Source organism: Eschrichtius robustus, chromosome 16 (genome assembly GCF_028021215.1).
Source record: "Eschrichtius robustus isolate mEscRob2 chromosome 16, mEscRob2.pri, whole genome shotgun sequence".
Classification (NCBI taxonomy): domain Eukaryota; kingdom Metazoa; phylum Chordata; class Mammalia; order Artiodactyla; family Eschrichtiidae; genus Eschrichtius; species Eschrichtius robustus.
The window spans coordinates 88,780,816-88,806,844 of NC_090839.1; the positions used below are offsets into that span (position 1 = coordinate 88,780,816).

At 40.4% G+C, this 26,029-nt stretch overlaps 2 protein-coding genes across 3 annotated transcripts in view; one reads left to right on the plus strand and one right to left on the minus strand.

Annotated features, from left to right (window-relative positions):
- The first annotated feature begins 511 nt into the window (after positions 1 to 511).
- On the plus strand, positions 512 to 21,319 carry LOC137749765 (zinc finger protein 33B-like). The gene is made up of 7 exons (XM_068524007.1): positions 512 to 698; positions 1,065 to 1,263; positions 1,521 to 1,667; positions 2,200 to 2,348; positions 11,642 to 11,783; positions 12,068 to 12,163; positions 19,896 to 21,319. Exons 4-7 carry the CDS (start codon positions 2,292 to 2,294, stop codon positions 20,969 to 20,971), a joined length of 1,371 nt encoding a protein of 456 aa, XP_068380108.1. The 5' UTR covers positions 512 to 698; positions 1,065 to 1,263; positions 1,521 to 1,667; positions 2,200 to 2,291; the 3' UTR covers positions 20,972 to 21,319.
- The window catches only part of ZNF12 (zinc finger protein 12), a 70,607-nt gene continuing 56,584 nt past the window's right edge, over positions 12,007 to 26,029 (minus strand). Inside the window, exon 6 of one of the 2 annotated variants that reach the window (XM_068523989.1) lies at positions 12,007 to 12,102. In XM_068523989.1, the coding sequence (XP_068380090.1) occupies positions 12,098 to 12,102 (5 nt within the window). In that variant the 3' untranslated portion in view covers positions 12,007 to 12,097. Of the gene's footprint in view, positions 12,103 to 18,632; positions 18,666 to 26,029 lie in introns of those variants that run through there. The other variant, XM_068523990.1, reaches the window with a different exon arrangement.

The window sequence follows — 26,029 nt, forward strand, 5'->3', positions numbered from 1 at the left end:
AATTGCTTGGCTGGGCTAATTTGGTTAACTTTTTCATCTGTGTTCTTAAATCTCTCTCTAGCTGGCGGCTGCGAGGAGGCCCCTCATCTCCAGGCGGGGGTGATGGTGATGCAGAGCGGTAGGGGCTGGGGTGCTGTGGGGGTGATGTAGGGGCGGGGGCGTGGAGGGGGAGGGGCAGGTGAGGTCGGACGAGGAGAGGTGGGGATGACGTGGGGAGCGACGGGGTTGTGGGAGTTGGGGCGATGTGTGTGTGGGGTTGGGGGTGAAGGGGGCGGGCCCGCACAGGCCCCGCCCCCACAGTGGGCGGAGCTCGCCGAGGACCTACAACGCGCGGCGTCGGGCTCTGTGCGCAGGCGCGCTTCGGTCCTCGGCGTGGCCCCCTGGTGGTCTCGGGCCTGTCTGGGCGCGGCCGCGCGTGGGGCGGGCTGTAGGCCCTGGAGGTCGGCGCCCTGGTCAGCGCGGGCCTCCCGAGGCTGCGAAGAGGGGGGGTGGGGCGGAGGCAGAGGCAGCGCCGCCTGGGCCGCGTCCACACTGAATGGGGGGAGACTGGGGGTCCCGGGCGAACGCGCGGGAAGGGCCGCGTTTGTGGGAGAGGCCGCGCTGGCTGCGGGGTCTCCATCCTCGTAATCGCCGAGGCGGCCCGAACGCGGCCCAGAAGACTGAGCGACAGACCCCATCGGGCCCCGCAGCCCGGGGAGGTAAGACGAGCCCCGCGACGCTGCTCGGCGCGGCGTGGCGCGCGTTCCTCGGGCCCGAATACGTAACCGAAGCGTGTGTGCCTGAGGCTTGCGGCGGCGGTTTGCATCCCGGGTTTCCTTAGTTCCCTTAGACTGGTGTCCGTCTGGCCCAGCGCTGTCCGGAACAGCCTCCGGCCGCGACGGAGACGCCCCGCAGCTGTGCCGTCCAGGGGCCGAGGGCACTTCAGCCGCGGCCGGCCCGCCTTTGTCCTCAGCCTCCTCTGCGGTCGTAGACGTGCGGCCTGAGGTCTCTGGAGCTGCGTGTTCTCAGAGAGGCAGATCTGGCACCCGGATGAAGGTTCCCGCTGAAGTGAATTTGTCCCCTAGGCTCTACTGGAACAGAGCATCTCTACTGAGCCGGAAGGAGGGGGACTCCAGGAACGGGAATCTCACAGGGAAGAACCCCCGCTCCCTCCAGCCTCTGACCCGAGACCCATCAGAGCTTCAGAAGAGAAGCGGAAGAAACCCAGAAAAGGAGCGTATCGCCCGGCGGGCCGAGGCTTGAGTGATTTCACCACCATCAGCTGTGAGTCACTTTGGACGAGAGAAGGGAGCTGGGACTGAGTGAGACACGTGGCGGGAGTGGTGGGATGCTGGGGGATTCCGCAGCTGGGAAGCGTTTATCTTTAACCCCACCCCAAATGGCACCCTCCCCTCCCTTCATTCTCCACCAGTTCTTTCCAGAAGCTGGGCAGCGCTTTTCTGTCGTTCCTGTTCTTAGAGTCAAGAGTAGTAGTTCCCAGACGGTTTGCCAGGATTATCTATTTTTTTTTCATTTGACAGAAGGGAAAAAGCCTGAAAGGGGAGATGACTTGTGAGGAATCGGTAAGAGGCACATAGAAGTCCTGGCATGTGCTGTCCACACGATCGCACGGAAACACGTTTCCTCTTAAAAAAATCCTTTTGAGGACGTCCCTGGTGGTCCAGTGGGTAAGACTCCACGCTTCCAATGCAGGGGCCCGGGTTCGATCCCTGGTTAGGGAACTAGATCCCGCATGCATGCTGCAACTAAGAAGTCCACATGCTGCAACTAAAGATCCCCTGTGCTGCAATTAAGACCCGGTGCAGCCATAAAAAAATAAAAATAAATTGATAAATATTTTTAAAAAAATCCTTTTGAGAAACAGCAAGTTAGAAGAAACAGTTTTTCTTTTTAAAAAAACAAGTTTAAGGCACTTATCCTTTTTTTCAAAACTTCATGAGGATTCTCAGACTCAGGGGGTTAACATCTTGGTAGTAAAACAGTTACGCAAAATAGCCTTTAGGGTTTTTCCCCCTGCTATATCAGTTTTAATGAAGGCATCATATTTCATATTTTGAGATGCTATCATTTGCTTAATAATTCTGCTTTAAATATTTCTGTGTTAGTGAGAGGGGAACATAAATAGTTAAAGGAGTAGGGAACATTGTGGGTTTAAGGATTCACGAAGGGGCAGATGTTAACCTTCCTCTCCTTCTCCAGGATTAAAGGTTACCCAGCTGGCGTGTGGAAGTTTTTAGGAAGAGCGTTGAGGAGCTCTCATCATCCTGTTCCTCTTTCCTCCTCTTCCAGGAATGCCTTCCCAGGTTTTGACAGTCTTCCAGGAACAACAGAAAATGAACAAATCCCAGGTGAAGTATTTCTTTTCTCTATTCCCTATTTCATTTTCCAGTGGATTTCATGGCTTTTATTAGGGTGTTCATATATTAAGATGGAAAAGTGGAAACAGATAAAAAGCCACCAAAATGGGATTCATCCTATCCTTCCCACCCCTCACCTCATCCTGGGTGGCATCTAGGCTCTACTACCTTTAAGATGTCATCATTTCTTAAACCTGTCTTTTCTACTTAATTCTTTCTCCCCTTATCAGAGCTTCATCTTCTCTCCCCTGCACTGTTGGAACAGTTTTTTGCTTCTTTTTCCCCGAGGTTAAGTCTGTCCTCCTGAGTAATCTGAAATGCTATTCAGATGCTGCCACTTCAGTATGGAAACCACTTGAATAGCTTCTGGCCCTCCAGAGGGAAAAGGCTGAGCTTCTTATCATGAAATTCAGGCTGTTGAGAACAGAACCACTTCCTATTTCTCTTTGTTTTATTAAATATTTAAAAAAATTCTCATATTCTACTTTTTATTCAACAGTGATGGATTAGTGTGTGAGGTACTGAACTGTGTGCCACAGACTCTGCTCAGAACGATATAGAGACCTGGTCCCTTTTTGATGGAGTTCACAGTTTAGAGGAGAAGGTGACATTTAAAGAGTAAACATGTAACAGTGTTCTCCAGTGACCCCAAACCTGACATAACTTCCTGAACACATCTGGTTACCGCCCACCTGTGCATCTCATGTCTCTGTCCTGCGGGCTGACCTAGGAGCCCTGCTCCACTTCCTCTCCTGAGTCTCCAGTTCATCTCTCAGGAGCTAACTTGGGGGAGATCTCTTCCAGGAAGCCCTTCTCCTCTTTCTTTGTCCCCCTCTGGATTAATTGCCCTTCCCCTCTGTGCTCCACAATGTCCCTGCTGTCCCTGTCACTGCACTTTGTCCATTGCGTGGAAATTACCTGTTTGTGTCTGTGTTGACAGGCCATTAGCCCTTCAAAGTCCAGATGCATGCCGTGTTCATCTTCATATTTTCCGTTCCTCACCCTGTGCCTTGCTCCTGGTAGGTGCTCGTTACGTGTTTGTGGCTGAATAAGCAAATGGTAGGCTTGGGAACCAAACTCTGCTCTGACTGGATAATCATCCTACCTGAATACAGAGCAGGGCCATCCAGGAGAATTGGGGTCTCCTTTCCCTTCTCTGAATGCTATCTTGGATCATGCAAGGTGGAGTATTTTTGTTATTGTTGCTTTTGTAAGAATTCGTGTTTGTTTGAGCAGTATTAGGTTTACAGCAAAGTTGGGCTGAAGGTATAGAGATTTCCCTTATACCACCTGCCCCCAGACGCCTACAGCCTTCCCCATTATCAACAATCCCCACCAGACGGTACACTTGTTAAAATGGATGAACCTACGTTGACGCATAATTGTCACCCAAAATCTGTAGTTTGCATTAGGGTTCACTCTTGGTGTTGTACATTCTGTGGGTTTTGATGAATGTATCACATGTATTCACCATTATAGTATCATACAGGGTAGTTTCACTGCACTGAAAACTCCTCTGTGCTCCACCTGTTCATCCCTCCCTTCCCTCCCTGCCTCCCCTCCCCCCACCAACCACTTCATTGTCTCCGTTGTTTTGCCTTTTCCAGAATGTCGTATAGTTGGAATCATACAGTATGTAGCTTTTTCAGATTGGCTTTTTTTGACCTGGTAATATTCATTTAAGATTTCTTCATTTCTTTTCATGGCTTGATAGCTCATCTTGTTTTAGTGCTGAATAGTATTCCATTGTCTGGATGTACCACAGTTTATCCATTCACCTACTGAAGAACATCTTGGTCACTTCCAAGTTTGGGAAGTTGAGAATAAGGCTACCGTAAGCATCCGTGTGCAGAGTTTTGTGTGGACATAAGTTTTTAACTTCATTGGGTGAATACCAGGGAGCATGATTGCTGGGTCATACGGTGAGAGCATGTTTATCTTTGTAAGAAACCATCAAACTATCTCCCAAAGTAGCTGTGCCATTTTGCATTCCCACCAGAAATGAATGAGAATTCCTGTTGCTCCACATCCTCACCAGCATTTGGTGTTGTCAGTGTTCTGGATCTTGGGCATTCTAACAGGTGTATAATGGAATCTCATTGGTTTAATTTGCAGTTCCCTAATGACATGTGATGTGGAGCATCTTTTCATATGCTTATTGTTTGTCATCTGTATATCTTCTTTGGTAAGCAGTCCCTTAAAGTCTTGGGTTGTTTGTTTTCTTATTGTTGAGTTTTAAGAGTTCTTTGTATATTTTGGATAATAGTCCTTTATCAGATGTGTCTGTTGCAGATATTTTTTCCCAGTTTGTGGCTTGTCTTTCCACTCTGTTGACAGTGTCTTTGACAGAGTGGAAATTTTTCATTTTAATGGAGTACAGCTTATCAGTTATTTCTTTCATGGATCATGCCCTTGGTGCTGTGTCTAAAAAGTGATTGCTAAACTGAAAGTCATCTAGATTTTCTCCTGTTTTATGTTCTAGGACTTTTGTAATTTTGTATTTTATAGTTAAGTTTGTGATCCATTTTTAGTTAACTTTTGTGATGGGTGTAAAGTCTGTGTTTAGATTATTTTTTTTGCATGTGTATGTCCAGTTATTCCAGCACCATTTTTTGAAAAGACTATCTTTGCTCCATTGTATTGTCTTTGTTCCTTTGTCAAAGATCAGTTGACTACATGTATATAGGTCTATTTCTTGGATCTCCGGTTTGTTTCATTGATTTATTTGTCTATTCTTTCACTGTCTTGATTACTGTAGCTTTGCAGTAAGGCTTTAAGTCAGGTAGTGTCCGTCCTCCAACCTTGTTCCTCTCTTTCAATATTGTTTGGCTATTCTGGGTCTTTTGCCTTTTTAATATAAAGTTTAGAACCAGTTTGTTGATATCCACAAAATAATTGACTGGGATTTTGAGATTTCATTGAATCTGTAGATCAGGTTTGGAAGAACTGACATCATGGTAACATTGAGTCTTCCTGTCCACAAACATGTAATATCTCTCCATTTATTTAGTTCATCTATTTCTTTCATCAGAGTTTTACAGTTTTCCTCATATACATCTTGTGCATATTTTGTTAGATTTATACATAAGTATTTCATTTGGGGGGTGAGTGAATGTAAATGATACTGTTTTTAATTTCAAATTCCACTTGTTCATTGCTGTTATATAGAAAAATGGTTGACTTTTGTATATTAACCTTGTGCCCTGCAAAATTGCTATAATCGCTTAATAGTTTCAGGACTTTTTTGTTGATTCTTTCGGATTTTCTACATAGACGATTTTGTCATCTGACTACAAAGACAGTTTTATTTCTTCCTTCCTAATCAGTATACCTTTTGTTTCCTTTTCTTGTCTTGTTACGTTAGTTAGGACTTCCAGTACAGTGTTGAAAAGGAGTGGTGAAAGAGGACATCCTTGCCTTGTTCCTTATATTAGTGGGAAAGCTGCTAGTTTCTCACCATTAAGTATGATGTCATCTGTAGGCTTTTGTAGATATTCTTTATCAAGTTGAGGAAGTTCCTCTTTGTTCCTAGTTTACTGAGAGTTTATTTATTTATTTTGGCTGTGTTGGGTCTTCATTGCTGTGTGTGGGCTCTCTCTAGGTGCAGCTAGCAGGGGCTACTCTTCGTTGTGGTGCATGGGCTTCTCATTGCGGTGGCTCTTCTTGTTGCGGAGCATGGGCTCTAGGTGCACAGGCTTCAGTAGTTGCAGCACGCAGGCTCAGTAGTTGCGGCACACTGGCCCTAGAGTGCACAGGCTTCTGTAGTTGAGGCGTGTGGACTCAGTAGTTGCGGTGTGTGGGCTCTAGGGCACGGGGGCTTCAGTAGTTATGGTGCACGGGCTCCAGTAGTTGTGGTGCGTGGGCTCTAGAGTGCAGGCTCAGTAGTTGTGGTGCACAGGCTTAGTTGCTCCACGGCATGTGGGATCTTCCTGGACCAGGGTTTGAACCCATGTCCCCTGCATTGGTAAGCAGATTCTTAACCACTGCACCACCAGGGAAGTCCCGAGAATTTTTTTAATCATTTCTCAAATGCTTTTTTTGTGTCTTTTGATATGATCATGTGATTTTCGTTCTGTAGCCTGTTGATGTGATGGATTACATTAATTGATTTTTGAATGTTGAGCCAGCTTTGATATCTGGAATAAATCCCACTTGTTTGTGGTGTATATTTCTTTTTATATTTTGTCAAGGATTTTTGCATCTATATTCATGAGAGATATTTGTCTGTGGTTTTCTTATCTTGTAATGTCTTTGTCTTGAGACAAAGAGGTAGGAATTATTCCCTGTTTCTATTTTCTGAAAGAGATTGTAGATATTTAGTATAATTTCTTTCATAAGTGTTTGGTAGAATTTATGAGTGAACCCATCTAGGCTTGGTTCTTTTTGTTTTGGAAGGTTATTAATTATTGACTCAATTTAAAAATACAGACTTATTTAGATTGTGTATTTGTTCTTGTGTGAGTTGGGTAGATTGTGACTTTGAACAGATTGGTCCACTTCATCATTGTCAAATTTGTGGGCAGAGAGTTACTCGTTATATTTCTTTATTATTTTAATGTCAATGGGATCTGTAGTTATATCCCCACTTTCATTTCTGATATTAGTAATTTGTGTTCTCTCTTTTTCTTAGTCTAGCTAGAGGTTTATAAATTTTATTGATCTTTTCAAAGAACCGGCTTTTGGTTTCATTGATTTTTCTCCATTGATTTCCTATTTTCAGTTTCTTTTGAAATTTCATTTTGATTCTACTCCAGTTTTTATTATTTCTTTTCTTCTGCTTACTTTTGATTTAATTTGTTCTTCATCTAGTTTCCTAAGGTGGAATCTTAGATGACTGATTTTAGATCTTTCTTTTTTCTAAATATATGCATTCAATGCTATAAATTTCTAAGTACTGATTTTGCTGCATCCCACAATAAATTGTCTTTTAATTTTCATTTAGTTCAAAATATTTTAAAAATTTTTTGAGATTTCTTCTTTCACCCATGTGTTACTTAGAAATGTGTTGTTTAATCTTCTTGTATTTTAGAGTTTTTCAGCTATCTTTCTGTTACTGATTTATAGTTTAATTCCATTGTGGTCTGAGAGGTTAGACATTGTATGATTTCTGTTCTTTTAAATTTATTAAGGTGTGTTTTATGGCCCAGAATGTGGTCCATCTTGGTGAATATTCCATGTGAGTTTGAGAAGAATGTGTATTGTGCTTTTGTTGGATGAAGCAGTCTATAGATGTCAATTAGAGCCAATTGACTGATGGTGTTGTTGAGTTCAACTACAGGCAAACCTCAGAGATATTGTGGGTTTGGTTCCAGACCATCCTAGTAAAGCGAATATCATAATAAAATGGGTCACACAAATTTTTTGGTTTTCCAGTGCCTATAAAAATTATGTTTACACTGTACTGTAGTCTGTTAAGTGTGCAATAGCATTATGCCTAAAAAAATGCACATACCTTAATTTAAAAAATGATGCTGTTAGAAAAATGATGGCAGTAGACTTGCTCGATGCAGGGTTGCCACAAACCTTCAACTTGTATTAAAAAAAAAAAAAAGGCAGTATCTGCGAAGCACAGTAAAATGAGGCTTGTCTTTGTGTCTTTACTGATTTTCTGCCTGCTGTTTGTGATAGAGCTGTGTTGAAGTCTCCAACAGTAGATTCCGTCTGTTTCTCCTCGTAGTTCTATCACTTTTTGCCTGATGTATTTGACACTTTGTTGTTAGGTGCATACATGTTAAGGACTGTTACCTCTTCTTGGAGATTTGACCCCTTTATCATTATGAATGACTTTCTTTATCCTTGATAACTTTTCTTACTTTGAAGTCTGCTATATCTGAAAATAATATAGCCACTCCACTCCTGCTTTCTTTTGATTAGTATTATCATGGTGTGTCTTTCTCCATCCATGTACATGGTGGGGAGGGGTGTTCAAACTCTTATCTTTAATGGAGTTTTCCCCCCCATTTTTTTTATTGTGGTAAAATACACATATAAAATTTATCATTTTTAGATAACTAATAAGGACCTACTGTATAGCACAGGGAACTCTACTCAATACTCTGTAATGGTCTACGTAGGAAAAGAATCTAAAAAAGTGGATACATGTATATGTATAACTGATTCACTTTGCTGTACACCTGAAACTAACACAACATTGTAAATCAACTATACTCCAAAAAATTTTTTAAAAAAAGTATCACTTTAACCATTTTAAGTATTCAGTAGTATTAAATAAGTACATTTATAATGTTGTGCAACCGTCACTACCATCCATCCACATGACTCTATAAAGCTGAAACTCTGTACCCATTAAACGATAACTTCACATTCCTTCCTCCTCCTAGACCCTGGCAACCATCATTATATTCTCTGTCTCTATGATTTTGACTATTCTAAGTACCTCATATAAGTGGTTTTATGTAGTATTTGTCCTTTTGTGCTTGTCTTATTTCACTTAGCATAATGTCCTCAAGGTTCATCCATGTTGTAGCATATGTGAAAATTTCCTTCCTTTCTATTGTATATACATATCACATTTTGCTTATTTATTCATCTGTCGATGAACACTTGGGTTGCTTTCACATTTTAGCTAATGTGAGTAATGCTGCTATGGACATGGGTGTACAGATATTTCTTTAAGATCCTGCTTTCCGTTCTTTTGGGTATATACCCAGAAGTGGAATTGCTTGGTCATATGGTAATTCTGTTAATTTTTTAAGGAACTGCCACACCCTTTTCTGTAACAGCTGTACTGTTTCACATCCCCACCAACAGTGCACAAGAGTCCCCGTGGCTACACATCCTCTCCAGCACTTGTTATTTTGTAGTGGTTGTCATGTTTTGTTTTGTTTTTTGTTTTCATAGTAGCCATCCTAATGGGTATGAGGTGGTATTTCATTGTAGTTTTAATTTGCATTCCACTAATGATCAGTGATATTGAGCATCTTTTCACGTGCTTATTGGCTATTTGTGTATTCTCTTTGGAGCAATGTCCAAGTCCTTTGTCCATTTTGAATTGGATGTTCGGGAAGTTTTTGGTGTTTAGTTTTAGGGGTTCTTTATATATTCTGGATATTAATCCCTTACCAGACATATGATTTGCAGATATTTTCTCCCATTCTGTGGGTTGCATTTTACTCTGTTGATAGTGTCTTTTGATGCAGAACATTTTTAGTTTTCAGGGAGTCCAATTTGTCTGTTTTTTGTTTTGTTCCCTGTGCCTTTGATGTCATATCCAAGAAATCATAGCCAGATACTGTGTCATGAAGCTTTTGCCCTGTTTTTTCTAAAAGTTTTATAGTTTTAAGTCTTACATTTAGGTCTTTGATCCATTTTGAGTTAATTTTTTTATCTGAGGTTAAGTAAAGATCCAACTTTATTCTTCTGCATGTGGATCTTCAGTATTCCCAGTACCATTTGCTGAAACGACTATCTTTTCCCCATTGAATGGTCTTGACAACCTTGTCAAAAAACATTTCAGCATAAATTTGAGGGTTTATTTCTGGGCTCTCTATTTTATTCCTTTGGTCTGTTTGTTTTTATGCCAGTACCACACCATTTTTAGTACTGTAGCTTTGTAGTATCATAAGGGATATTGGTCTGTAGTTTTCTTGCAACATCTTTGTCTGGCTTTGTTTTAAGGGTGATGCTGGCCTCATAGAATGAGTTAGGAAGTGTTTGCTCCTCTTCAATTTTTTGGAAAAGTTTGAGAAGGATTTATATTAGCTCTACTTTCTTTCTTTGGCTGTGCTGCGCAGCATGTGGAATCTTCGTTCCCCGACCAGGGATCAAACCCATGCCCCCTGCAGTGGAAGCATGGAGTCTTAACCACTGGACTGCTAGGGAAGTCCCAGTATTAGCTTTTCTTTAAATGTTTGGTAAAATGAACCAGTGAAGCCATCAGGTCTGGGACTTTTATTTGTCGGGATATTTTTGGTTACTGATCCAATTTCCATACTAGTTATAGGTGTATTCAGAATGCCTATTTTCTTCATGATTTAGTCTTGGTAGATTTTATGTTTCTAAAAATTTTTCCATTTCGTCTTGGTAATCCAATTTATTGGTGTACAGTTGTTCATAGTACTCTCCCATAATCCTTTTTATTTCAGCAGAATTGGTAGTAATGTTCATATCTTCATTTCTGATTTTAGTAATTTGAGTCTTTCCTCTTTTTTTCTTATTCCATCTAGGTAAAAATTTGTTCATCTTTTTTAAAAAACAGTTTTTGGTTTCATTTTCTCTGTTTTTCTATTTTCTATTTTGTTTACTTCTGCTCTAGTCTTTATTATTTCCTTCCTTCTGCTAGCTTTGGGTTTAATTTGTTCTTTTTCTAGTTCCTTAAATTGTAATGTTTGGTTGTTGATTTGAGATCTTCCTTGCTGCTGTTTAATGTAAATGTTACAGCTACCATGGTGATTGCATGTGTGTCTTCACCAGCTCCTCATTTCTTCAGTGGTCACACCTCCCACCTGTGGAGGCACAAGATATCCCAGTGCTTTCTTCTCCATTGGGAAGAAAACAGTAGGTTGATTATATTTAAACTTTTAATGAGGAAAATAAAGATAAATTAAGCTTATCATTATCATGTGGATTAGCAGAATGTATATAGTACTTACTAAAAATGAATAAATTGGGGGTGCTCAAAACTTTACTGCCAGGATGGTGATGAAGTATTTTGGAGAGCACTCAACTACACGGATGAGTCCAGAATTACTGCACAATGTGCTGCTGAACACCTTTGCAGTTCTTTCTCTTCTCGTGGCCCTGCCCTGTTCCCCTGTTCCTGTCATACTGCTGTGTGTTTTTCATACCTCTTTGACTTTGTTTATGTGCTTGCACCACATTAATGAAGATCTGCTATTGTGAATCCCGAACTGACAATACAAAATAGTCATATTTCCTACATTATATAACACTGATTCTAGCATAGCTCTAATAATACCTTATTACACGATAAGTATTCATAGGTATGATTTGTCTCCTTACCAAGATTTAAGCTCCTTAAAGGCCAAATAAAAACGATTGATTTAGCTCAATATTCTTGGCAAGCTAGGACAGTTTCAGACACATGGTAGAAACTTCAATTTTTTTTGTTTGAATTAATAAGTTAATATACCATCTGGATTTTCCTATTATGATATCACTTTATCCCACAAAGTAAACCACAAAACAAGGTATAGAATAGGCAGCCTATATAATATTTATGGTAAACTCTCAAAATCAACATGTTAAGAATTATTTCCCATCTCTCTCACATCACCCAATACTGATCTCTTTGGCTTGAACAGAAGTGTGCTGACCAGGGATCCGTGTCATTCAGGGACGTGACTGTGGACTTCACCTGGGATGAGTGGCTACAGCTGACCTGTATGCAGAGGACCCTGTACCGGGATGTGATGCTGGAAAACTACAGCCACCTGGTCTCCGTGGGTGAGGAGTCTTCCCTGTGTAATGCCTCACAGTGTGCATTTCTTTTCTTAGCTGCCAAAACTTATGAGCCCTTGGTGGAGCTTTATGATATTTGTACACCTCATGGGTCAGAAATGATTGCTGCTATTGAGCACAGAAAGAATGTTTCTGTTCTCACTTCCCTAAAGAAAGGTTCAAATGGTCACCATTATTATGTGAATCCTGAACCGGCACCTTCATTGTCCTTCAGGGCCCCGATGTCCAAGCAGCTTGTCCGAAGTCTTAACCCTGTATCTCACTCACAGGGTACTGCATCAGCAAACCAGAGGTGGTCTTCAAGCTAGAGCAAGGAGAAGAGCCGTGGCCATTAGAGAGAGCATTTCCATGCCGGAGTGATCCAGGTGAGTTAGTCTTTATCAGGTGAAAAAAAAGAAGCCACTGGAAATGCAGACCCAGATGGATTGGTCCAGAAGTTGAGACCTTTGGTCTCTGTCTCAGTAATTCTGTGTAGGGGCTTCAGACCTTGGGAAGTAACTGAACGGCGAGCCAGCCTGCCTCAGATAACCTGAACCACATTTCTGTCCACCACTCTTAAGTACTAGCGCTTTCCTCTCTGGCCTGACTTTTAGGGAAGGTGACCATTCTTGTGCCCAGCGTTGACCCCCTGCCTGCCTCATCTTAGACCTTTGTTCTTGGTTTCTCCTTTCTAGTATTCATCTTCTCTCCATTTTCATGGACTATTTTCTTTTCAGTTTTCCCCGCAGGCATTTATTAATTCATTCTGCAGATATTCTTACTCTGTGCCACCCACGCTTCTGGTGTTGGGGATATGCCGATGAACAAACACTGTCCCAGAGCTCCTATAGCTTATAAGCTAGCAGGAGGAGGAGACGTGAATAAATACGTTTACATGTCCAGCGGTGACGAGAATGGTGAAAAGAACTAAAGCAGGAGATGGAGAGCAGGGTGTGCTCTTGTAAAAGGTGGTTGGAGAATGCCTTTCTGATGAAGTCAGCATTAGAGCAGATAATGAAGTAAGGAGGTGAGTCATGTGGATTCTGGGGGTTCCAGGCGAAGGAACAGCCACAGGGCCAAGTTCCTGCGGCAGGAGTTTGTTGGAAGTGCTCTGAGAAAAACAGGGAGGCCAGAATGGTGGCAGGGGAGCACCTGAGAGGGATGCTGGTGGGAGGTGACATCAGACAGGTAGCCAGGGGCCAAATGATGTCTTACAGGACATGGTGAGGGCTTTGACTTCATTTGGGGCGAGATGGGTAGCTATTACTGGATTTCTGCAAAAGAGTACGTTTTAAAAGAATTTCTTTGCTACTATGCAGAGAAAATTGGGGACAGGGACAAGGGTGGTGGACAAAGTAAAAGCATAAAGACAGTGTGAAATGCTGGCTCCTGAAATACTGACCACCACCATTGTTAAGGCAAATCTTAATTTATTGCTCACCCTGACAGTCTTCGTAGCATCTTGGAAAAGAGTGAACAAAGGTTATTTATGAGATTTGAGGGTGTAGTTGAAAGTATATTTTTTTAATTCAGGGGCTTGATAACCTTTGGGTAAGAATTATGATTTAACAGTTTAGGATTTGTGGACAGGTCTTGGAGAATAAGTAGTAGAGTATCTATGGGAAAGGTGAGAAGTTTGTTTAAAAGGGTTTTGAGGAAGCTTCTGAAATGAACAGTAAAATCATTTGCAACTTTTGTCTTCCTGGGCATGAGTTTCATGGAGCAGGAAAGTCTGCTGGTGAACACAGTAGAACAGTAGTCATGGTAATGCAGAGAGTAAGCTGTGCGGATGTTGACGGTTTCAGCTCTCGACAGCAAAGAGGTGTTTGCAGTGGCTCAGATGTGAAGTGAGGGGGTAGACGTGATGAAATGTGGCTCCATGTTTGGAGAGTAGGATTTGCTGTTGGGTAGGATGTGGAGTGAGAGAACGGGGTGGGGAGCCAAGGATGACCTCAGTATTTAGTCTGAGCAACCTGCTGGGGTGGGAGGTGTTCACTGAGATGGGAAAAGTGGGGAGGAGCAGTTCGGGGCAAATTTTTTAAGAAGTGACTTTGAGAAGCGTCAGTGACTTGAGATGATTATTAATTATTCAAATTTAGATGTTGATGAGGCCCTTGGACATACAGATCTGGAGTTGGAGAACAGACAGGAGTGCAGATTAAATTTGAAAGTCATGAGTTGAAAGGTGGTATGCAGACATAACTGGGCCTTGGGGAGTGGATGTGGATAGACAGGAGAAGAGGCTGCAACCCACAGCCTTACAACATGTAGGAGTCATAAGCGTAACAGAGAAGAAAACCCAGAGAGATGTCTGGAGGCGAAGAAAGGTGCTTGTCAAGAAGGACACAATGAATTTCTAGTTTGAAATTGGAAATATGAAGTCAGCGTTTTCCCCCTTTGTTCCTGTAAACCATCTAAAACCAACTAGGAGATTGAGAAATGAGTTGCAGACTGGTATTTCGTATAAATCTGAGAAATAGCTAAACTTGAAACCATGACATAAGGGGAAGAACTGTTGAAAGCAATAAAAAATCAAGCTGGGTACAGGCACCTGGAATTGGAACCAGAGAGAGACCCTCCAGGGCTGCTGACCTCAGAAGGAAATGCAAGGTGACTAACCCTTGGTAAAACATCAGGAAGGGTTTGAACAAGATTGTGGCAGGAACTTCCTTGTTACCTGCTTTGGTTCTGAGAAGCAGAGAAGTGGTATTCAGGGTGGAATCACACACAAAACCCTTAGCTGTGTAAAGTATTGGTCTTTGTAGCATTTGGGGGATAAATGAGACTTTGCACGTGAAAATGCCCAGAGGTTTTCTGAGAGAAATAAAAGATAATCAAATGCAATGTTAAGTCCTTGGTCCTAAGCAGCCAGTGCAGGATGCATGGACGTTTTCATAAGAAAAAAAAAAGGGGAGAAAGAAAAAAAGAAAAGGCAAAAAAAAAAAAAAAAAATTAGTAAGTGAAAACACGCACCTGAAAAATAGTCATAGAAGAGAGAAATATTGTGACCAAGTATCTCACTATGAATGTTTCACAACTTAATGAAGCAATTGCCTTTATGATGCAAAAGTACAAGGAACCATATATAAGCACTGAGGGGAGAGATGAAGAGACACAGGAGATTGTCTGAAAGCTTCCAGTGCTCAGGAATGAACTGGAAGAAAAAACATCCTGACAGTAAAATGTGTAGAATTGGAAGGAGCACAAGGAGCTGAAAACATAGTGAGGGGCCTGGAAGAGAGAAACACAGGAAGTGAGCAGAAGGAGTGGGAATTGGGGCACAGTTAAAGGGGTCACATGTGGAAGACTGGAAAAGGAGGTTCAGCATGCACACCATCCAGTCCCCCATGTGGAAAGCCAGAGATAATTGAACAGAACAAATATTTAGAGATACATTTCAAGGAAACTTCCTGGTATGAAAGAAGACTGGAGTCTACATGAAAAGGACTAACTTACGGGAAACTAACTCAGAATTGTCGCTACCATGGTGTATCCTAGGGAAGTTACTAGATTTTTAAAGAAAGAAAGATTCTTTTTGGTCTGCAAAACCAAAGAATTAAGTCATTTAAAACTTTGTTGAGGAATATTGACAGGAATATTGACAAATATAATTGTATATATTTAAAACGTACAGTGTGATGATTTGATGTACATATATTGTAGAATGGTTACCAAGATTAAGATAATTAACACATCCATCACCTTACGTAGTTAACAGGTAATTTGTATGTGTGTTTTGGGGGTGTGTGTGTGAGAATGATTCAGATATATTTGCAACAGCGTTCAAGGGTACAGTACCATATTATTAACTATAGTCACCATGCTCTACATTAGATCCCAGCACTTGAATTAAGTCTTTTTTCTTTTAAATTCTGGCTGTGCTGCTCGGCTTGCGGGATCTCAGTTCCCTGACCAGGGTTTGAACCTGGGCCATGACAGCAAAAGCACTGAATCCTAACCACTAGACCACCAGGGAACACCCCAGTCATTTTTAAGGGGGAGAAAAAAATCAAGTTGATCTCAGACGTCCATAATAACATCCACTGCTTTTAAAAGCAGTGGAGAAAGAATTACAAAATCCTTAAGAACTAAAAGTAAATCCCAATAATTTGATATGTAGACAAAATGTTATTTAGCTAAAGTAACAACAGTAAGTTTGAACATGCAAGAATGCAGGGAAATATTGTTCTCGTGAATTCTTTTTAAAGAAATTTCTAGAACATGAACTTAAGAAATGGTAAAGTATAAAACAGCAGAAGATTGTTTTTGAGTGCTATTTATTTAAGTGAGAACCAAGTCTAAAACTGAAGTGGGGATTGATTATCAGGATAGAATTAAAACATAAAGGACTTAAGATTTTAGGATTATTAGATATAAAATTTTAAAATTTGGAATAGCCAAGTCCCAAAACAAACAAAGCAGTTTAGAAGGCTAAGAAAAACTAGGGGGAGCTTGCCCTTTCAAATTCAGTGCTAGCTATTGGCTGTAGTGTGATATTGATGTAAGAATAAATGGATCAGAAGTAAGATTCCAGAACTAGCTCCACGCATATGGAAATCAGATATGTGAGAAACAGACAAAGGGGAGATAATTCAGTAAGTGCTGTTGAGAAAATTACTCATATGGAGAAAACATTTATGTCTTTTACCATTATACAGAAATCAATTTAAAAGTAAAATATATAAAACTTCTAGAAGAAAGTATAGTGGAATATGTTTATAACTATATAAAAGGGGAATATATGTACGCTCGATATATATGTATCATCATCTATGTACAATCCTTATGAAAGGGTTCTCAAACAGCACAAAAATACTGTTTTAGAAGAAAAAAAATAGATTATATTAAGAACATTCACTCATTACAAAACACCATAAAAATTCAAGATTCATGGCATAGAGTGAGAGAAGTTATTTGTAACATATATAACCAGCAAAGGCTTAATATCCAAAATATATTCATGGCTTTTCTCAAACAGAAATTTAAATAAGGCATTATACATTATTCATTTTACTTAATTTCTGCTTCCTCCCACTGGAATGTAAACTTCATGAGAACAGGGTTTTTTTTCTTTCATGTCTGTTTTCACTCTCTAGGATAGTGCCAGCCACAGTTTAGCATTCAATAAAAGTTTGTTGAATAATGAACTCCTACAATTCATAAGAAAAAGTCAAACAACCCAACAGAGAAGTGGACAAAAGACATACATGAAAAGGAGACACAAGTGGGAAACAAAAACACAAATGATAAATGAGAATATCTACAACTTTATTGGTAATCAGAGAAGTAAAAAGTATGACAGTGAAATAGCATTTTCTGTGCTCAAATTTGGCAAAAATTAAGACGTCATACAATAGGAAGCAGTTTTGATCACACGATCACTCTGTCTCCTGGGAAGAGTTTGTCAAGAACTAGGTCTTACAATGTCTCTTCCCTGTACCTCATCTGTTCCTAAGAGTTAAGGTTTTCGCTTTACCCAGTGACTGAAAAATTCCCAGGTCCTCTATCTCCGCCTCATCTGCCCTCTACTCTCTGTTTTACCTGAGATGTTCCAGTCCTTTCGTTGTCAGTGTGGCAAAAACTAACCCTAAAATCATTTCTTCCAAATTGTAAATCTTCTCACATTCCTTATTTCCACTTACTTGGGTTCTAACACTTTTCTTCTCCCGTATCTGACAACCATGAAAAGCACCTGTAATACTGATCTGTCCATAGTTCCTCTTATTTTTAATTTTCTTTTGAAAACTATCTTCTATAGTTTTTATTCTTATCTTCCAGTGACCTTACTCAAAACCAGAACCTTATTCTCTGATGCCTTATTTCATTCCTAATTGTAAGTATATATATTTAAATCTAAAGCATCTGTTTCGTCTTGTTGCTGGCCTTATATAATCCTAGGGTTGTCCTCTATTACTTATGACACCTCTTCTTAAACATATCAGTCCATATTCATCCTTTTTTGTTGATGTTACTCAAAAACTCATGGTAAGTTCCATTTGATCCTCCTTCTAAATACTGCTCATACATCTTACCCACATATGCACCTCTTCTTGAGGTTTGCCTGTCCAGATCCTTAAGAAAGGGCTTAGGACTGTGCCTGGCATGTAGTTAATGCTTGTTGTGCATATTTTACACTTAGTTTATGTTTGAGCTCAGGTACTCACCTCTGTTTTGAAGTGCTTCTTACTCTCTCCCCTCTTAGAATTCCCATTTCACTTAGCAGCTGAGCCACAAGGAATTCAGACCTCATCATATACTGTGACACCTGAGAGCATCTGGTTATTGCTGAGGCTTTTGTCCCCATCTGGAGGGCCTCTTTTTTTTTTTTTTTAACTCTTCCTTAATTTGATGTATAATATATAATAGATATGCTCATCTATTAATGCTGATAGATACGTTTATTCAGAAAGCATTTCCTAAGTACATAGGCCTACATCACTTACCTGTAGATTCTGATTCATAGGGTACATGGATTGACATGGGGCTATGACAGTCTATACTCCATGTTTTGTTTCTGTTTTTTTTATAAATTTGTTTTTATTTATTTGTTTATTTTTGGCTGCATTGGGTCTTCGTTGCTGCACGTGGGCTTTCTCTAGTTGCAGCGAGCAGGGGCTACTCTTTGTTGCGATGCCTGGGCTTCTCATTGCGGTGGCTTCTCGTTGCGGAGCATGGGCTCTAGGCGCATGGGCTCAGTAGTTGTGGCTCATGGGCTGTAGAGCACAGGCTCAGTAGTTATGGCGCACGGGCTTAGTTGCTCTGCGGCATGTGGGATCTTCCCAGACCAGGGCCCGAACCCATATCCCCTGCACTGGCAGGCGGATTCTTAACCTCTGCGCCACCAGGGAAGCTATACTCCATGTTTTGAACAAAAATTTCCAGGTTATTCTGTGGGGGAGGGATAAATTAGGAGGTTGGGATTAACATATACACAATACTATATATAAAGTAGATAATCAACAAGGACCTACTGTATAGCACAGGGAAATCTACTCAGTACTCTCTAATAACCTATATGGGGAAAGACTCTAAAAAAGAATAGGTATGTGTATATGTATAACTGAATCACTTTGCTGTACACCTGAAACTAACACAACATTGTAAATCAACCGTACTCCAATACAAAATAAAAATAATTAAGAAAATTTTCCAGGTAATTCTGATGCTTTTTGAGGGCCACCAACTGAATGTCTACTCAGAGGGACTCAAAGGCAACTGGAGATACATTAAAAACCTGCTAGGAGCATAGGCTGTAGTTCGGAGAAAGAAACAAAATTGTGTGATCTGTATTGAAATTCAGTGTTACCAAGTGCTATTGGATAAAGTTAGTCCTTTCCATAGTGTGTTAATAAAAAGTATAGGTAGTGACTATTTCAGTGTTGGAGAAGATGGACTTGGAGGCATCATTTGAAAAAAGTATGTGAGGAAGGGAGAGGGAGAGAGGGAAGAAGTGGGGAGGAAAGGGGACAGATACATTTCCTGGAGGACGTCTTGAGTTTTTAGTAGAACCAAAGCTGAAAAGCAGACTTCTGAATGTAAGAACTTATCAGACTTGTGGCCTGTGATTGGGAATAAATATTTAAAAAAATATTTATTGTGTATTTTTGTAAGGATATCTTGAACAACTAATATGTCTTATTTTGCCCATTGGCTTACAGATAGTGGGCTGTATCCGTGTATGTACAGATAATTTGTTTTATCCCACACCTAAGACTTCCTCTGGTATTTCTCCTGAAATCCATGTACACTAATATTTCTCACTCTACTTCTGTTCATGGTTTTCGTTGGGATAATAACCCAGTTATCTATGAGTTTCCCTTAGCTCACTGTTCCTTGTGTTTAGTCTCTTCTCTTTTTAGTTCTGAAGGTCTTATTTTTAAAACAGCAAATATATGTGTGTGCATTATAGTTTTACTCTCCCTTTTCCACTGTAGCAGGTGTTTTCTATTTTTCTTTTTTTCTGATCTAAGGGGATATATATGCTTGGGATTTGGGGATTTCATCCTAGGAGCTTGGGACTAAAAAATGAGAATCACTGATGTAATAAATTTTATTTACATAGGAAATGTGTTAGCATTTTTAAAGTACACCTAATTTTTCTTATTTATGACCTTATAGACAGAAGCCAGGAAAACCAAGATAAACATTTGTGGCGAGTTTCACTCGTAAACAAAAAAACACTGACTAAGAAGAGAGAGAATGTTTTCAGAAAAACACCCTGTCAATATGACTTACATGGAATGAGTTTGAAAAATGTTTCAGAATCTGTTATTAGTGATAAAAATCATTCAAGTAAGAACTCTAATGAAATTAATGCATGTGGGAAGTTGCTTCTTGATAATAATCAAGAAAATACTCATCCTGGAAAGAAATCTGATGAACATAACCAAGATGGAAAATCTCTAAGTCATAATAAGGACCCTACTGGGCAACAGAAAATTCAGCCTCTGGGACCACCTGTTGAAGGTCATGAATGTGGGGCAGCTGTCCTTAGTGAGGCAGCCATCATCACACCTCAGAGGACCCAAACTGAAGAGAAGCCCCAGGATTATAAGGAACAGGGGGGAAATACCAGTGACAAGTCAACCCTTAAAGTCCAGCAGGAAATTCACACAAGGGAGAATCATTCTGAAGTTAATGAGCGTGAGAAGTCAACCCTCTTTAAACATCAGGAAGTTAACGTGGAGGAGGAAACCCACGAATCAAATGAAAATGAGAATAATTCCAGCAAGAAGTCCCATCTCACTCAACTTTATAAAACTCACACGGGAGAGAGAACATTTGAATGCAGTCACTGCAAGAAATCTTTTTACCAGGAATCCCACCTCACTCAACATCAGAAAACACACACAAGAGAGGAACCATGTGAAAGTAATAAATGTGGGAAAACCTTCCAGAAATCACAACCCACTGACCCTCAGAGAACCCACACAGGAGAGAAACCCCATGAATGTGATAAAGCCCCTGGAAAGTCGGCCATTACTGACCAGCAGAGGACACAGTCAGAAAAGAAGCTTCATGTATGTAATGAATGCAAGAAATCTTTTCGTCATTGTTCAGCCCTAAAGGTCCATCAGAGAATTCACACAGGAGAGAAGCCCTATCAATGTAAGGATTGTGGGAAGTCCTTCTATGCAAAATCAAACTTCAACCATCATCAGAGAACTCACACGGGAGAAACCATACGAATGTAAGGATTGTGGGAAATCCTTCTGTGTGAAATCAAACCTAACTAAGCATCAGAAAACGCATACAGGGGAGAAACCTTTCTCACAGAAGTCACAATTTGCTGATCATCAGAGAACACACACAGGGGAGAAACCCTACAAATGTACTGAGTGTGGAAAATCCTTCTACTATAAGTCAGCCCTACAAGTACATCAGGGGAAGCATACAGAAGAGAAACCCTATAAATGTACTGAATGTGGGAAATCCTTCTGCTATAAGTCAGCCTGATTGTACATCAAGTATCCCATACAGGAAAGAAACGCTATACCTGTAATGAATGTGGGAAAACCTTCTGTGTGAAGGCAAATCTCACTAAATATCAGAAAATTCATACGGGATTGAAACCCTATGAGTGTACTGAGTGTGGCAAATCCTTCTCTATGAATTCGATCCTCACTGTACATCAAAGAACTCACATGGGGGAGAAACCCTACGGGTGCAATGAATGTGAGAAGTCCTTCTACAAAAAGTCGGCACTCACTAAACATCAGAAAACTTACACGGGAGAAACCACACAAGTGTAAGGCATGTGAGAAAGCCTTCCTTATGAAGTCAACCCTCATTATATACCAGAGAACTCACACTGGGGAGAAACCTTTCAAATGCAATGAATGTGAAAAGTCATTCTATGTGAAGTTGCTACTTAATATTCATCAGAGAAATCACACAAGAAAGAAACCCCATGTATGTAAAGAATGTGGGAAAGCCTTTTCTATGAAGTCAAACCTCACTGATCATCAGAAGACACACTCAGAAGAGAAACCCTACGAATGTAATGAATGTCAGAAGACCTTTCGCCATAAGTCAACCTTAACTGTACACCAGAGAACTCATACAGGGGAGAAACCCTATGAGTGTAATGAATGTGGGAAAGCCTTCTATATGAAGTCAGCTCTCAGTCAGCACCAGAGAATACACACAGGGGAGAAAACTTACGAATGTAAAGAATGTGGTAAAACCTTTTTCCAGAAGTCACACCTCACTAAACATCAGTGAACACACACAGGGGAGAAACCTTACGAATGTAAAGAATGTGGGAAAAATTTCTTCCAGAAGTCACACCTCATTGAACATCAGAGAACACACACTGGAGAGAAGCCCCATGAGTGCAATAAATGTGGGAAATCTTTCTAAGTCAGCCCTAACCATACATCAGAGGACTCACACAGAGGAGAAACCTTATAAATGTAATGAATGTGAGAAGTCTTTCTGTATGAAATCACACGTCACTGTACATCAGAGAACTCACACAGGGAAGAACCTCTTTGAATGTAATAAATGTCGGAAAACGTTTTATGTGAAGTCAAACCTCATTAATCATCAGAGGACCCACACAGGGGAGAAGCCCTATGAATGTAAGAGATGTGGGAAATCCTTCTGTATGAAGTCAACACTCATGGTGCACCAGCGAACACACACAGGGGAGAAGCCCTATGAATGTAATGAATGTGGGAAAGCCTTCTGCAAGAAGTCAACTCTCTCTAAACGTGAGGTAATTCACACAGGAGAGATACCCAAAGTGGCAGCAAATGTGGAAAAGACTCCTGTGTAAAGTCACATTTTGTCACACCTGAGAGAACTCACAGGAGAAACTGTAAGCTCTCTTATATCAGAGGACTTGTCAGGAGAGAGATTCCCTGAGAACGTTATTAGTATCCACCTACAGATCCACTATATGCTTCAGAGAAATCACAGGGGAAAGGCATCAGAAGTATTAAAGCATTTACAAAGTCACAACTTACTGAACATCAGATAACTGGTATTGGAGTGAAACTGTATAAATGTTTTATGTACAAGCGTTCAAGAAGGAAACCAAACTTTATTATATAAGGAGTTAATACTGAGGGGAAATCTATCAATTTAGGAAATATGGATACATTTTTTTTTTCCTCCAGAAATAATGTAATACTGGAAGTCATGATTCTCATGTGGTACCAACTTTTGAAAATGTGACCTAAGATCTGTCTAATGCTAATGATACTCGTTTCGTAATATGAAGCCTTTGGAAACACAGGTTGCAGCAGCAGATTGACAGCATTAGACACGTGAAGTGTACCTCAGGTAAGAAGGCTTAGGCATGTTAGCAACATACCTATGTTGTGTGTTTGATTTACATGGTGGATGTCAAAATGGTTGTCAGTAGGAGATATCTCCCCATAGCTTAATAATTATTATGACAGATTTCTCACATTAAATGCCACCAGTGTTTGTATTTTGGTATACAGTATACATTTTAAGTGAAATACTGACAGATTTGAAGTACTGTACCACAACATATTTTTGAGAAAATCAAAGTATAGAAAACTATCCAGCGTGCTACCTTTTGTGTAAGAATTGAGAGGATTCTCACACATATACACAATTACTTATTTTTGCAAAGAAAAACACTAGAAGGATAAACTACAAACTATCAAATACCTATGGAGGCAGAAGTGAACAGGAAGGTAGAGATAGGGGTGGAAGCAAGGTTTCTTTGATTTTACTTTTTTATGGAATTTTGACTTTTGAACAAATGTAAATGATTTATATATTCAAAAGTAAAAATAAGACATTCTGAAATTGAGGGCTTCCCTGGTGGCACAGTGGTTGAGAATCTGCCTGCTAGTGCAGGGGACACGGGTTCGAGCCCGGGTCTGGGAGGATCCCACATGCCGCGGAGCAACTAGGCCCATGAGCCACAACTACTGAGCCTGCACATCTGGAGCCTGTGCTCCGCAACAAGAGAGGCCACGATAGTGAGAGGCCTGTGCACTGCGATGAAGAGTGGCCCCTGCTTGCCGCAACTAGAGAAAGCCTTAGCACAGAAATGAAGACCCAACATAGCAATCAATCAATCTTTTAAAAAAAATTCTGAAATTGAAAACAAATCAACTTAATATCAAATTGGCAACTCAACCACACAAAAGAAATAATTCTTTGAAGAAACTTCTGAACTCCATATTATGACTATACACCCTTAATGGGATGTGTTTAAGGACAAAAAGACCTGTAAAAAATTATAAAATCATCAATTTCCTTAAAGTATTGGCATTTATTTGAATCTATTTTGTATATATTGTAGGATAAAACAAAAATAAATTATTAAAGTTACTAGGAATCAAAACTTCCAGTTTAAAAGAGACAACCATAAAAATCAAAGAATTTATGTAAAACTCCCTATAATGATAAATATAGATTGAAAATATTCCTCATTTAAAAAATTATGTATTTCATAGCTCTGTCCAGCATTGCCCCCTCCAAGGCACCAGGACTCCCTGGAGAAAGAGCTGAGTCTAGGTCTGGGCCCTGAGTGTCCAGGGTGAGCCTGGAACATCTTGGTCAGAAACCAAGGAAGCACGCGAATGTCAATGGGGATGTGTCAGAGGTCAAATGTGAGGTAATTTGATGGTCAGACAAAACGACTGTCACATTTTAATAAAAAATCCGAGTCTGCAGCTCAGTTCATTTCCACCATTGGAGGCAAATCTTAAACTCCTTACTCTGTAATTAGAACTAGGTTTTCACCCTGTCCTTTTAGTAGGAGCAGCCTTTCATCTCCAGTTGTGGAAAGACTTCTGTTGTAGAAAAATGCCAGCTCATAAATGTAGAAGGACTGACTGCTAATTTGCAACCTCTGGCACGTCTAGATCATTAGATGGAAAGGAAGCGGTATTTGTGTAGAGCCAGAGTGTCCCCCACAGATATCTTACACACTGAAGCTGGGAAAAATGAACCTGGACAATTGAATGATTGCCCCACTTTAACCAAGTGATCAAATGAGCAGCAGTGACATTATGTTTTTTGATTAGATGCAATATGAAGTACTTACATTGCACCGTGGAGTACTCTTACCAAAATATTTAATGTGAAGCTAATCAAGTGTTTATTAGTCTTTAAGTTTACAGGAAACACAGGAGATAGAGGAACAGCTTTTTTGGAGAAAACAATCTGACAAATCTGGAATGTGGGGTATTTTTCAAGACAGCTAGCCTGGTCTTCACAAGTCAGTGTCACTTTTAAAAAGAAATGCAGGGAAAGATTTTTCGATTCAGAGAAACTAAAGAGACATGATCAGATGTAGTGCATGAACCCTGATTGGATCCAAAAGACATCTGGTTCAAAAAGACATCTACGTAGATACTTTGGAGATAACTGGAGGAAATTGAATGTGGGATGGGAATTTGATGATATTAGGGAACTAGAGTTAATTTTCTTAAGTGATAATTGTGGTTATGAATGTGTTTCTGAGGACACATTTGCTGACTGGAGAGATGAGCTCTCATGATATCTGCAGCATTGAAGTGGTCCAGGGGGAAAATGCATATATAAGTAAAAATAGCAAAATTATAGCAAGTGTTGAACTTAGTGGTAGGCACATGAGTATTCACTATATTTTTCTTAAAAGAGCTCTGAAAATTTTTGTAAAAAGTTTTGGAAAAGTATCACATCACTTATCTACTCTCTTACTGTCTTCTGGCATACGTATATAAAAGTTCCCATTGTTACTGATTTGCTCTTCAATAAAGACACCAAACAATGCCTTTCAAAAAAACAAAAAGTGTTTGTCTTGGGTTTAGCTGGTGTGATGAAAATGTCCACTAAATATGCAAAGGCGGGTACAGCACTGTTACCAGCACAAGCCTATGTTCAGCAATACTGAGAACAGCAGTGCTCCTTATGCTAAGAATTGTGCCATGTGCACCCTTACTTTTCCTGCTTCTGGTGGGACTCTAAGGGCTACCTACAGAGGTACAGTGCTTGTAGCCCAGGCATTAGGAACCCAGGAACCATTTGCCTAATAGGACACTGGGTACTGTGCCCTGATTCTTGCTTTCTGCCTTTTCCCTGATTCCTGGCAGCAGGTTGGCAGGCTACTCTGCACTCCCTCCTTTTGGGAGAGCCTTGATGTGGCCTGTTTTTCCTCCCCTCACCAGGGACTGTTTCTGGCAATGGCCCATAGGATGTTTAGGGAAAAGTTCTGGGTGATTTGATAAGTCATGAGCAGAATGGCATTGTCTGTCCGGATACAACCCTTTGGTTGCATC